General features: G+C 46.5%; 2 protein-coding genes across 3 annotated transcripts in view; one reads left to right on the top strand and one right to left on the bottom strand.

Annotated features, from left to right (window-relative positions):
- SYN3 (synapsin III) overlaps positions 1–14,325 on the bottom strand; it is a 198,976-nt gene that overhangs the window by 103,597 nt on the left and 81,054 nt on the right. The gene's annotated exons all lie outside the window — the stretch shown is intronic.
- Positions 3,286–14,325, top strand: part of TIMP3 (TIMP metallopeptidase inhibitor 3) — a 44,567-nt gene continuing 33,527 nt past the window's right edge. Inside the window, exon 1 of the mRNA XM_030215176.1 lies at positions 3,286–3,494. Within this exon, the coding sequence (XP_030071036.1) occupies positions 3,374–3,494 (121 nt within the window). The 5' untranslated portion in view covers positions 3,286–3,373. The remainder of the gene's footprint in view (positions 3,495–14,325) is intronic.

Genomic DNA, 14,325 nt, shown 5'->3' with positions numbered 1-14,325 from the left:
ACTTATACGGTCTGTGCCCTGAAGAGCACAGGTACAAATCAAAGTAGGGTATACACAAAAAGCAGCAAATATGAGTTATCTTGTTGGGCAGACTGGATGGACCGTGCAGGTCTTTTTCTGCCGTCATCTACTATGTTACTATGTTACTATTGAGGTAGACATGGCTAAGCCACTGCTTGCCCTGGGGTTGTTGGTCTGTTTGTTGAACTGTCCTTCTCTCTCATTCTTTTGTTACCCACTTTGAACCATTGTTTTCTGGGAGTTAGAGGGATACAAGAATCATATTACATGACATCATCCAATTACGCCCAGATAGTGTAATTCCTGAGTGATCAAAACAGTTATAAACTTTGGAATTAATAAGGGCAACTTAGCACCTCCACTGAATGCAATGTATCTCATGGATTTTCATTAGGGACATCCCGAAACAGGACCCATTTGCGACTCTTGAATGCCACTGCCTTAGACCGTGACATTTCTTGCCCACAAGCTAAAAAGACCTACTTTTCTTAATGCTTTTGTAACAGATTGTTAATAATTTAAGCCTATGGAGGTCATTTTTATGCCTTTTTTACTTTTTCACATTTTGTTTTATCGTAACCTGCTGGATCTATTCGTGACGGGAAGAGTAGAAAATGTTATAATGCCCGTGAGCTCAGTTGAACAAAAATTTGTCACAAGCTAAGCTTCTTTAAAATAACTGTAAATAGAGATCAAAAGTTTCCTAAACGGCATAATCTTCCTTAAATAACAGTTTGAAGCTTTTACAGAAAGTCTTCAAATCATTTTTCCAGTTTGAACCACACCTCTCTACTTAAAATAACTGAAAATTTTGCTTCTGCAAAAGCGAGAAAGGCCGCCACCACTGAAGAGATTTGGGCAAATTTTGATGTTTCATGCTGTTGAAGAAATCTGTTCTGATTTATGTCCTGAATAGTCTTTTTGTTGGTAGCTGCTGGGGGGGGGGGGGGGGGGGGAGAAGGAAGGCAGAGGATCATGAGGTCCCTCCTTAATTTCTGCCATGGTCCCAGCATGTCAAATACTGGTCCCACTGGTGCATACATCTCGAGTCAATCATGGGGCTGGTTCTTGCCTGCTGTACTCTCCACCGCCGGTGCAAGCAGGTATATACACCTTCCAACATATGTATCATTCAGTGTAAGAAATGTAACGAAGGATGCTATATTGGAGAAACAGGCCAGATGCTTAAGACAAGATTCAATCTGCACAGACATCACATGAAAATAGCCGGTGCCAGTCAAGCCCCCACCCCTGTGGGCCAACACTTCACAAGACCAGAACACTGCACCAGTGATTTCACAGTAAGAATACTGAAAGGTAATTTTAAAACAATACAGGAATGTAAGACCTTTGAAATAAGAATGATTGAATATTTTGACACCCAACAAACAGGACTTAATAAGGATCTGGGTTTTCTAACTCATTATAAACCATAAAGCTGTATTTCTCTGTTTATCACCCTCCTCTCACCTACCAACACCCATCCTGTTAGAATATCAATGATATGCTTTGATGTCCCCATGCATACCCCCACCCTCCCACTCTGTCAGACTGTCATAGTAATGCTTGAATGTTTTCACTTATATACACTGTCAGCTAGCACATTTGCTTATTTCCGATCTGACGAAGAAGGGCGACCTTCGAAAGCTAATCAAGAAATGTATTAAGTTATGTCCAATAAAAAAGGTGTCTTATTTTCTTTTCCATGTTTTATTTTGTTTGATTTCTATTGATAACATATTTTTTTTAAGTCTTTAAGATACTCCCAAGTAACTTCTCTGCACTTCTGGAAGCAGCTGTACACACAGTGGTGTCAGAAAGGAGATGGGGTCTGATTCTTTTCCACACTGTAAGTGGCATGATATTGTAGTGCGCATGCAATGCGACTTACTCACTTGCAGAGCTGCAAGAGGCTTAAAAAGTACAGAGCTGGTAGAAAAACGTTTCAGTGGAACTTTTTCAATGCAGCACAGAGAGTGGATGTATAACTGAACACTTGTAACCAAGCCACAGGAAAAGGAAAGCTAGCAGAAAACTGCCTGTCCTCTTGGAACTGAATTTTAACTTCTTGGTAACCTGTGGAAGTTTTAACATAGGTCTGCCAGTAATTCCCTGGCTCCCCATAACTCAGTCATCCACCATAGGCACAGCTCAAATCATTTTAATGACTTCATATTCCAAAAATATTCTGAAACTGGACTGGATCTTCTTGCTAATGAGGTCCTCTGTTATCAGAGGTTCTGCTTGGCCCCCATCCCACTCATCATCATTTGTGATGCCTGGGAATTGCAGGGGAGCTGGTTAAAAGGCATCAAAACAAGCCAAGATCGAAAAAGTGAGTGGGGTGGATCCCATTAGTCACTATCTCAGCAGCTTCTGAAAGGCTGCCCAGTGCTGGCTCTCTCTAGAATTTATGATTTATGAATTCCAGCAGATAAGCCACCTTCTCCTACCCTGAAATATGTTTTGCATTTCACAGTTTGCTACTGGTACTAGCCCTGGGGGAAGGGGGAGGGTGGGGGATGCTTACAGGTTAGTGTGACTACAGAATCTGCACTGGGAGGGAACCAGCAAAGCAGCACAGTGTAGACCAGAAAGCAAAGCAAAAGCTTCCACCCTGCATCTGTTTTTATCAGTTCCAAGTCCAAACCAGCAGTCCTGCTTCTGGGACCTTCCTGAAATCCCAGGGGGTCCCTTCATTGAGCCACCAGGAACTTTGGAATTAACAAGGGCAAAATAGCTCCTCCACTGAACGCAATCTACCTCATGAATTTTCATTACAATCCATTTGCAGCCACTGCCTTAGACCATGATAAAGACAAACTTCTGTACCAGATTGTTAATAATTTTATGCCTCTGTTACTTTTTCATATTTTGTTTGTTTTATCATTTCGAAAGTCGTCCCACCTTCTGCTTTGTTCCTAAGTACTTGTGTCCCACTGCAATCACAAAACGGACATCCCCCCCCCCCCCCGCATCATAAATGAACGTGCACCTTGAAGGAAGTTGGAAAATAACGGCAGATGCGTCTAAGAATAAAATGAGGACGATTCTCTAACCCCATGTGGATGGGGTTTGCACGCGCAATGCACTCGGCGCAGTAGTAGACAGGGACCCCGCGATGACTAATCCGGATCGGACCACCGCCCCCTCCCCTCCCCTTAGGCGATGAGGTCATGCTGCTGGGCGATTGGCCCCGGGGCGGAGTCGGGCTGCTGCTGCCACCACCCAGGGGGACGCACGTGGGCAGGAGCTAGTAAAGGGCTGCGGAGGGCAGGAACGGGGAGATTCGGTGCGAGCGGGCAGATCGGGCGGTAGCATCAGCAGGACCAGGACCAGAAGCGCGATCGGGATGTCTCGGTGGCTCAGCCTCGTAGTGCTGCTGCTCGGCAGCTGGGACTTGGGGTGGCTAGTGGACGCCTGCACGTGCTCGCCCAGCCACCCCCAGGAGGCTTTCTGCAACTCGGATATAGGTAGGTCAAACTAACTAACACAGGTCCCCCCCTCCCCTTCCTCTCCTCTCCCCTTGGGGTCCTGGATGCAGATCCGAGAAGCCCCTCACTTGCACCTTCTCAAGTCAGCTAAGTTTACAAAGCGCTTTTCGAACGTTGTGTGGCCTGGGAAGTGGGTTCCAGTCCCAGTGCGGCTCCTTGTGATCCTGCAAAAGGATCGAGACTAGTCGGAGGGAATGATGAGCGGAAACCCCAGTTTTGGGACTTAACTCCTTCCTCTTTTGTACCTTAAAGTGAGATCCAGAGGGTTCACAAATATACGCTTTTACCTGAAGCAATGGGGCGGGAAGGGTGGACTGTAAGTGACTTACCCCAGGGGGGCGGGATTTGAACCTGGGTCTCAGCCACTTCTCCACTCCATGAGACTTTTTGAATGCAAAGTTAGTAAGTTATGGAAGTTTGATTATAACACTTGCACGCCACAGTTAATTTTTAAGCTCCCAAATTATCTGCTGGCCCCGAACCCTCAGCGGCACCTGACTTCTCTGACCCCAAAAGGTTCGGGTAACAACATCCAAGTGAGGCAGTGAACTCCGATCTCCGGCTGATATCTCCCAACTAGCAGTGTTCCTTCCTTACAAACTTCCACAATTCTAGAAAATGTTCCCTGGGAATAATGAATCCAGCAGAACTGCAAGCTTGGACCTGCCAATCCCCAGACTAGGGTACCACAGCCCTGCTGCAGCCTTTCTGTTGCTTGGTTAGAGGTTAAATCATATGTAAAACAGAAGATCAGGAGAGGACTGAAATTCTGGCCACAGCCACCAGGGAGAGGGGAGGAACTGGATGGGGTGTTTTTTTTTCCAGTATAGAAGACTGAGCAGGCAGCACCTGCCACCCTTAAATACAGGAAGGTTTTGGACTCTGCATCTGTCCTTTGCTGTTGTTGGAAGCGTTAGATGGATAACCTCAGGCTTGGAGAGAGGAAAGGAAATTGGTGAGATCAAGTTGGAGCTGAGTGACCTCCAGAATGTTCTAGGAAAAGCCTGGGTCCCAGAGGAAGAAGGGAGGGGGGTGCTGAAGGGGTCTCTTTACTGTCATTTAGGCGGAAGGACGGGTTTCTAGTTCCCACTGCAGATCCAGTGACTTAGCCAAGGTTTCCTTTTCTTGTTGTTTCGAGGTGTTGTCCTCTCAAACCTGGACTTGAAAGCGCTCTCCTGCTCTGACTTTCTGGATGTTTGTGAAAACCCAAACACGGTGCTCTAAAGTGCTTCAGAACTGTTTGCTTGTGCAGATGCTACCTGGAGAGGGTGGGGGATTGTGTGCAAAAAGTGTAAAAGTGTGTGTCTATCGATCTAAGTCCCCTGTTACAAAAGCTCAGCTCCTCAGTAGGCTGAACCCTTCATCAAGCTTAAACTCTCACACCAGGCACGATCAAGCCCCAGCTTTCTCTGCCCCCCCCCCCCCCCCCCCCCGGGGTGGACACAGAAGGCTGCTGCTTTTTCTTTGCCACTCTGACTGCTGAATTGAACCACACAGGACATCACACAGTCCTGTGGGTGGCACAAGACAATGTGGTTATTAATATGCAACCGCAGCCCTCCTCTTGTGGCAGTCGATGGGGTGGGGGTGGGCAGTGCAAAAATCGCTGCTGCCTCATGGACCCTGTGCAAAATCCCCCCAGGAATAAGATTCTGTGCCTGCTGCATGGAGTGATAGACACAGACTGGGGCTGGTGCCTCTACAGGACTCCCCCAACCCCCACCCTGTGCTCTTGGGAGGACTTGATTTCGGTCAGAATTTCATGTTCCCCTCCATTTCCAGAGCTCCACTTCACCAGGGATATTCCAAAGGCTGCTCTGGTGACTGTTTTTTCATTTGCACCTGCTTATATGTTGGAATTTGTAGCATCACTCCAGTTAATGGAGGAGGAGTAGCCTAGTGGTTAGTGCAGTGGACTTTGATCCTGGGGAACTGGGTTCGATTCCCACTGCAGCTCCTTGTGACTCTGGGCAAGTCACTTAACCCTCCATTGCCCCTGGTACAAATAAGTAACTGTATATAGTATGTAAACCACTTTGAATGTAGTTGCAAAAACCTCAGAAAGGCAGTATATCAAGTCCCATTTCCCTTTCCCTTATGACATCACAATATCAGAAGTGAGCCAAGTATTGGGCAGTCAAGCCATTGTGACATCACTGATGAGGTTGGCTCTTATTGGTGGAATGAGTGGAGGAGTAGCCTAGTGGTTAGTGCAGTGGGCTTTGATTCTGGGGAACTGGGTTCAATTCCCACTGCAGCTCCTTGTGACTCTGGGCAAGTCACTTAACCCTCCATTGCCCCAGGTACAAAGAAGAACCTGTATATACCATACAACCTACTTTAAATGTAGTTGCAAAAACCACAGAAAGGCAGTATATCAAGTCCCATTTCCCTTTCCCCTTAATGCAAAATGCGGTGATTCCAGGAGGTTTAACCACAGCACTACTTCAGTGGGTCCCTCATGACTTGGGATTAGAACCTTTGTAGTTAACCCCTTCCTTGTGCAGCTGTGAAACCTGGCAGTGTGTGTTTTTCCTTATACCCAGCATTTTCCGAACATGCGTTCTCTTCTTTCATAAGATCTGTACCAAAAATGCAGAGCAGCTCTTAAGACCTGGGAAACCTATTTCTTTTCCCTTCACAGGGGTAGAGAGCTGACCCATCCCCTAACAGGACGAACGCTAATTCTTTTAGAAACATAGAAACATGACGGCAGATAAAGGCCAAATGACCCATCCAGTCTGGCCATCCTCTGTAACCCCTAATTCTTCCTGTTCCTAAGCAATCCCACATGCTTATCCCATGCCTTTTAAAATTCTGGAACAGTCCTGGACTCCACCACCTCCACCGGGAGGCCATTCCACGTCTCCACCACCCTTTCTGTGAAGTAATACTTCCTTAGGTAACTCCTAAGCCTATTCCCTCTTAACTTTGTCATTTGTCCCCTCGTTCCAGAGCTCTCCTTCATTTGAAAAAGGCTCTCTTCCTGTACATAAATGCCCTTGAGATATTTAAACGTTTCTACCATGTCTCTTCTCTCCCTCCTCTCTTCCAGCGTATACATGTTGAGGTTCATAAGCCTGTCCCTATAATTTTTGCATTCAAGACCGCTTACTAATTTCGTAGCCACCCTCTGGACCGACAACATCCTGTTTATATCTTTCCGTAGGTGCGGTCTCCAGAACTGCACGCAGTACTCCCAATGAGGCCTCACCAGAGACTTATACAACGGCACTATCACCTCCTTTTTCCTGCTGGCCATGCCTCTCTTTATGCACCCAAGCATCCTTCTGGCTTTGACCATTGCTTTTTCTACCTGTTTGGAAGCTTTAAGGTCATCAGACACAATCACCCCCAAGTCCCGCTCTTCCTTTGCACACTGAAGCACTTCACCCCCTGTACTGTACTCTTCCCTCAGAATTTTACGACCCAAGTGCATGACCCTGCATTTTCGGGGATTAAACCTTAGTTGCCAAATATCAGTCCATTTCTCTAGCTTCGCTAGGTCCTTCCCCATGTCATTCAGGCTTGGCATTGAGCCAGTGGACCAGCCATAAGAATGAAAAAATACCTAAAACCGGTCAAAACAATGCTACTGCAAATTAAGGCCTCTATTTACTAAGCTGCGGTAGCGATTCCCACGCAGCAAATGCGACAAAGCCCGTAGGAATTAAATGGGCCAAGAATCAATACTGCGGCTTAGTAAATGGAGCCCTAATCGACCTGCAACTCACAAGGCGTGTGTATTGGGAGGGGGGATGTGCCTCTCTCGCTCCCAAAATGTCCATCATCCAAATGCCTTCTCTACCAACTAGCTGCATGCTTTCTTTCTAGTAAGCAGGCAAGGGTGGTGATAACAGATCGACTGAGGCTCTTCCAGCTCTTAATCTCCAACAGAACAAGGTTTGTGGGTCCGAGTTCTACAGGACACAATTCTAGTTAGTTTTCTTGTTTTGGACTGGACGGTGGGGATGTTTTGCAGGCTCCACAAGGCTGCTTTAATGTTTCAGAGTGATCAGATGACAAGAAAGCTGAGTAAAACCACAATGTATGTGTTGCTGAAGCCAGCAGCAAGTGTGATGGGCCTGTTTCACGCCAATTACTGACAAGTGTGCCCTGGGGATTCTGTGTATCCAGCAGCTGCATGTGGGGTCAGTAGGGTCAGCTATCACACTTAAGAAGTTTCTCCCCAGTGTAAGGATTGTAAATGTGTTAAATCGTGGCATTGTTTTCTCTCCAATAATGGGGAAATTAATCTTGCACACAACACCCTGTCTACAAAAAGTGACATGGAAAACTCCAGTGTTTCTGGTGCAGATCAGGTGTGAGAAAGGTTCTAACATACCTCATAATACATAAGCCCTGTCACCACCAGGGGTCACCCTAGTGCCTGTTCCCTGGTCTCGCCAGCCATCCTGACGGATGCTTTGCCTCAAGAGCCCAACCTGGCCAGTCTGCTCTTATGGAGAGAATTGTGCTTGCTGTGTTGTGTGCAGCCTGAGCCCTCTTCAAACCAACTCCCATTGCACAGTGTGTAACAGAAGATTTATCTTTTATTAAGGTTCTCATAAACTGGTAAATGAACCTAGATAAGTATTGCCATACTGGGACAGACCAAAGGTCCATCGAGCCCAGCATCCTGTCACAATCCAGGTCACAAATACCCGGCAAGATCCCAAAAAAGTACAAAACATTTTATACTGCTTATCCCAGAAATAGTGGATTTTCCCAAGTCCGTTTAATAATGGTCTATGGACTTTTCCTTTAGGAAGCTGTCCAAACCTTTTTTAAAACTTTAAACCTGACTCTTCTCCTTTTCATTCAAGCGAGCAAATACCGCCAAAGAACAAAGGCAATAACATACTAGAATCCTGGGGTTTTAAACCTTTCCTCCACACAGCTAACATCAGGCCCTGCTGGGTTTTAAACTTTTCCCAGCGAGTTACATAAACTGGCTTTGCCTCACAACAAGGTTCCTCTCCTTTACCTTCCAAACCTAGGCAAGCAAACCTTAACACAGAGCAGATAAGCTTAACTTGTCAGGATCTTTTGGGACCTCAGCAGGGGCGTAGCCAGACAGCAGATTTTGGGTGGGCCTAGGCAAGAAGTGGGTGGGCACCAAGTGTTCTCCACCCCACCAAAAAAATATCTCAGCTGGCGGGAAAACGCTTCTTTCCACCTTGGCAGTCTGCAGCAGGCAGGCGCTGAAAACTGAGAATGCGCAGGTGCCGGTATCATGGAGAGTAGTGTTTTCATTACCATCAGGGGGAAGTCTTCAGCTGGCAGAGACTGGGGTCCCCACCAGCTACTGCTAAATGTGTATTACTGTTGGGTGGGCCTGAGCCCTATGTGGGTGGGCCCTGGCCCACCCCAGCCCACCTGTGGCTACGCCACTGGACCTCAGCCCAGGGTTCATTCCTGCCCTCCTCTCTCACAGTCTGTTTTCTCATCTCTCTCCTTCTCAGTGAGCCCGGAGCTCCTGCCAGCTAGACCCCAGTCTCTTAATTGCTGCAACTGAGCCTGCTCCTGCTGACCTCATTCCCTGTTGGTTTCTGGGAATTGTAGTTCTCACACCACGTCAAAGAAAATTACTGCATTCTGGTTTCCCTGATGTGAATGTGGAAACAAAAGCCACACAATTTGAACCCTGTCGTGGCTCCGTGACAAGTGAACAGACAGTTCCTCGTCACAACAGTCACTGCTGGGGTGCATATGTTACCACTTCCAGTTCCGGTACATGATTTATTTTGAAATGGTTATCAGCACCATTGAAATCTAGACACATGAGCCTCAGATGTATAAAAGGTCAAAGATGAAATCGCTAGTGGAACATTATAAACCATAAAATCTATTAAAGACGTGGTTATTTAGTAAGGGGTCCTTTTACTAAGGTGTGCCTGGGGTAGTAGGCACATGTTTTGGGTGCCGGCAGAATCATTTTTCAGCGCACCTGCAAAAAATGCCTGTTTAAAATTTTTGCTGAAAATGGACGTGCGGCAAAATGAAAATTGCCACGCATCCATTTTGGGTCTGAGACCTTCCCGCCAGCCATTGACCTAGCAGTAAAGTCTCACGCGGTAACCGGGCGGTAATGACCTACGTGCGTCAAATGCCGATATGCGTGTCCAAAAATAAAAATTACTTTTCGGATGTGCGTATCAGACGCACACCAAAAATGAAATTACTGCAAGAGCCACGCAGTAGCAGGGCGGTAACTCCATTTTGGCGCGCATTGGGTGCGCATAGATGCTTATGCGGCTTAGTAAAATGTCCCCTAAGTGTCTTAAATATTTTTTTCTGTATTCATTATCTCTTGCGTTGGCCTCTGTAGTAGCACTGGTAAATAACTCCTCAGTTGTAAACCGTCCAAAGCCAAGGGTTGAATCCTTTTTATCATAGCCATCTTGAAACGTATCAATGGGCATCTCACACTCACTGTCATGTCTCAGTGGTCACCGGAATTCCTGTTCGTCACCAGCAGAAGCAGAGGTGCTGATCCCTGTGGATTCCTGAGCGTTAATGGAACAATTCCAGGAACTTGTCCAAGGCTTTTTTTCAACCAGTTACGTCACTAGCCTTGATAATTTGTCAACATTGGGTGACAAAATCCTTTCTAGAATTTTGTTTTAAAGGTGCTACCAGGTAGCTTCATGGAGTGCCCCCCTCCAGTTCTCATACTATTAGAAAGGGTCCTGAGGAATTCAGAATAAGGACCAATGCAACATAGGCTGTGGCAGCTGCCAAGGTTCTTGCCCTTCTCTGAATCTTTTTACGCTCTTTCTCCTGGGTGATGAGAAGTCTGGTCTGTATTCAAGGTGTGATCACACCACGGAATCTATACAGAAACATTATTTGATTTTATATTCCTTTCTGAATAATTCCCAACACTAAGCAGATGATGGTTTTTCTTGGGGGCTGACTCCTGTGTACAGATAGGACTAGACGGATAAAGTATTCAAATGCCCCCCCGTGTACACAAAACGGGGAAAATCCCTGGAGTACACCATGCCCATGGTAGTAGGAGAGGGGAAAGGGGAATGATCCTTTTCCACTTTCCCCACTTAAAAGTCATCTGCTATTTAGATACCCAGTCTAGCATGGCCCCCCCCCCCCCCCCTCCCCTGCAACTTTTACAATCCACTCATGATTTAACTTTGAATAATGTTGTGTCACTTCCCTCTCCAGATCATTTATAAAGAACCTCTGTTTACCTTTCTCATTGGGGAAGCTGACCCCTTATTCTTACTGTTTCTTATCTACAGTTGAACATTGTCTCTTATCCTATGACCTTAACTTCCTGAGAAGGTCTCTCATAAGTGACATTATCAGCTGCCTTCTGGAAATGCGGATCCTCTATATCAGCTAGCTTGTTGTGGTCCACGTGCTTCAAAGCATTCTAGAAAAAGTGCTAAGATGTATCCTTTGCCAAACCCTTACTGACACTTTCCGCATAAGTCATGTCTGTCTATATACCCTGTAATCTTCTTCTTGACAATGGCTTTTACTATTCACTCAGCACCAACATAAACCCACTGGTTTGTAAATTGCCAGATCATCCTTACAGCTCTTTTCAAGAATTGGTGTTACATTGACCACTCTTCAGTCCTTGGGTAGAGGAGCAGAGTTTAGTGATGGTCTCCAGTGGCAGTGCTTTGGTTAGCATAATAATCTGTTGAAAAGCTTGGAAATTTTCAGTTAGAAAGGCCAGTTTTAGGTCCAAAGTTTACCATATCAAAAAAACAAAACCCCATCTGCTCTGGCATCAGATGCACCCACCAAGCCCACCCCATGAAATGCAGGTCATTCAAGCCTGTGTGGCCTTAGGAAAAACTAGGAGTGTGTCCACAGCGGTGTTACTGGTTGTTAAAGACTGAGCGATTTGCCGTCATACCAATCTCTCCGAGCTCTCTATTTTTGTATGACACTGCCTTCAACCCACAACAGCTGGGCTTCTCTGGTTGCTACCACCCCCCCCCCACCCCCACACAACTCAAACAGGATCAGATCTGCTTAGTACCTGGATATCTCCCAAGACTGGATGAGCTGAGGTGCTCTGAGGCCTGTTCTGCTGGAGTCCGGACTCTAGTTCCTGTCTTCTGATGCGGAACATTTTCAATCACTCGCTCCTGTTCTTTACAATTCTGCTTTTCTCTTGCCTTGTTCCTCTGGAGTTTTTAAAACGTGGAGTTTCCTAAGACATCTGGGCAGTCTGGCCCTTCTTCCCTCCCTGCCAGGGCTCTCTTGCTTATACTCCTGCGGGGAGGAGACCCAATCCGTGTGTCCGTTTTACGTTGAAGTGTTGGTCCTTGCTGTTCCTCTGGAGGCCTGATCACAACCGCTAGGCCTGCTCCCAAACCTGCTTCTCTAAGAAACACAACACGCAGTGCAACCATGGAATGCCTAGCAGTGTGCTAACAAATGAAATACAAGCCACCAACCTCCGTTTAGGTGCAGTAAAACAAAGCGGAGAAGTTCTACATATCCATGCCTGCAACCTCGGAGTCATCTTCGACTCCTCTCTCTCCTTCTCTGCGCATATCCAGCAGATAGCCAAGACCTGTCGCTTCTTCCTCTATAGCATTAGTAAAATTCGCCCTTTCCTCTCTGAGCACACCACCCGAACTCTCATCCACTCTCTCATTACCTCTCGCCTTGACTACTGCAACCTACTCCTCACTGGCCTCCCACTTAGCCACCTATCCCCCCTTCAGTCCATTCAGAACTCTGCTGCACATCTTATTTCCGCCTGGACCGATATACTCATAACACCCCTCTCCTCAAGTCACTTCACTGGCTTCCGATTAGGTACCGCATACAGTTAAGCTTCTCCTACTAACCTACAAATGCACTCGATCTGCAGCCCCTCCCTAACTCTCTACCCTCATCTCCCCCTAAGTTCCTACCCGTAACCTCCGCTCTCAAGACAAATCCCTCCTTTCAGTACCCTTCTCCACCACCGCCAACTCCAGGCTCCGCCCTTTCTGCCTCGCCTCACCCCATGCTTGGAATAAACTCCCTGAGCCCATTCGCCAGGCCCCCTCCCTGCCCATCTTCAAATCCTTGCTCAAAACCCACCTCTTCAATGTCGCCTTCAGCACCTGACCACCATACCTCTATTCAGGAAATCTAGACTGCCCCAACTTGACATTTCGTCCTTTCGATTGTAAGCTCCTTTGAGCAGGGACTGTCCTTCATTGTTAAACTGTACAGCGCTGCGTAACCCTAGTAGCGCTCTAGAAATGTTAAGTAGTAGTAGTAGTAATATCCAGCCATGTAGCGAGTTCTTTGCAAATACAGCAGGTCCATCATTAACAATGGTCTGCCCTAGTTCAAGGATCCACTGGGCAAAAGGAAAGGAACCACACTCATCACATTGTGTGTGTATAATGTCAGGATTATCTCTGTACATACGACATATACATACGTGGTGGTACACAGATGTGTGGGGCCTGTTTAAGAGTTGTGCCATGGTTCAAAGGAACTTGCCTGGGTTACTGAGAAGTTCCAAAGTCCCCAGGCTGATTGTCCTTCTCTGCTTGGCACCATTTTACAGTGGATATACTTGTCACTACGGGGAGGGGTGGGGGAAATTAGGGAACATACTGGATTGTGTATTCTGCACCTGCTACAAAGCAGGAAAATGTCCACAGGCCTTGCTGACCATAAATCTACACAGGGAAAGTTGGGGTACAGTTTCTTTTGAAAATGAACTTAAAGATCCCCTGGGTATAAAGCACAACCCCTTCCCACATGATCTGAAAGCCATTCAAGTATGACTTTATGTGTGCGTGCTCCTGCGTTATCCATTCAGCCTTTTCCGGTTCATTAATTCCAGATGTGGGAGTCCACTTTTTATGGCTGTCAGTTAAGCGCAGCTGGAAAGTTTTGTGTCCTGTGAATCTCCTTAGAGAATGGGCACTGATTTTGGGGTGTATGAATACTGCTCGAACACTCGCCCTCTCCGGCTAACATCACTGTTTATATTGGACAAAGCTTTCAGCTCAGGAAGTGTCTTCTAATCCTTTCTCTTTTTGTAAAGTCAGGGACTGGCACATTCTTCCTGCCTGTCATGAGTTCAGCTTGTTAAATCATGTACATCCCCATGGAAAGAGCAAAATCACATGATGTCCTCAAAAGTATGAGGTGATGAGAGAAAATTTTCCACTTGTAAACAACCATCCAGGCTTCTGCCTTGGGTAGGCCTCCAGGTTTTGAATATGCTGTCTTTCAGCTCAGAGAAAGCAGGGTGGCCTGTGTACCAAAAGCAGCTGTCGTCCCCTCTTTCTCCTTACTGGTTAATGTGGAGATCAGATAGCCTAGCTGAACTTTGAGGTAACTGGAGTCTGGCTTGTGATAACTTTAAAAGTCCAGCAAATAAGTTGTACATAACTTCGAGACCACACAGGTACCTGCATGCAAGACCAACAAAATATCACAACTGATAGCAGCTGTAGGTTCGGGCCAATTCATGTTACTACGTTCTGTTCAGAGAACTAAAAGCAAACAGGTTCTCCTAGTCCTTACCGCCAGCCATCCAGAATTCCCGGGCACAGCCATACCTATCTTCATGTGGAATTGTGATTACTTTTTTCAGCCTACACTGCACCCTTTCTGTGCTAGGATGTACCACTTCTGGAGCATGTCCTCGGCATGACTGTTGAGTGACGGTTGATTGCCTGGCTCCGAGGATGACATTTGAATTTTTCCATATCTTCTAGCTGGTTTCTCAGTCTTCTGATGCTGTTTTGAAGAAACTATCTTTTATCATGGACCAATGCTTGGTTATCTTCTGAGAGAGAGAACCAGACGT

This window comes from Microcaecilia unicolor, chromosome 9 (genome assembly GCF_901765095.1).
Source record: "Microcaecilia unicolor chromosome 9, aMicUni1.1, whole genome shotgun sequence".
Lineage (NCBI taxonomy): Eukaryota > Metazoa > Chordata > Amphibia > Gymnophiona > Siphonopidae > Microcaecilia > Microcaecilia unicolor.
This window is presented reverse-complemented; position numbering and strand designations above follow the sequence as displayed.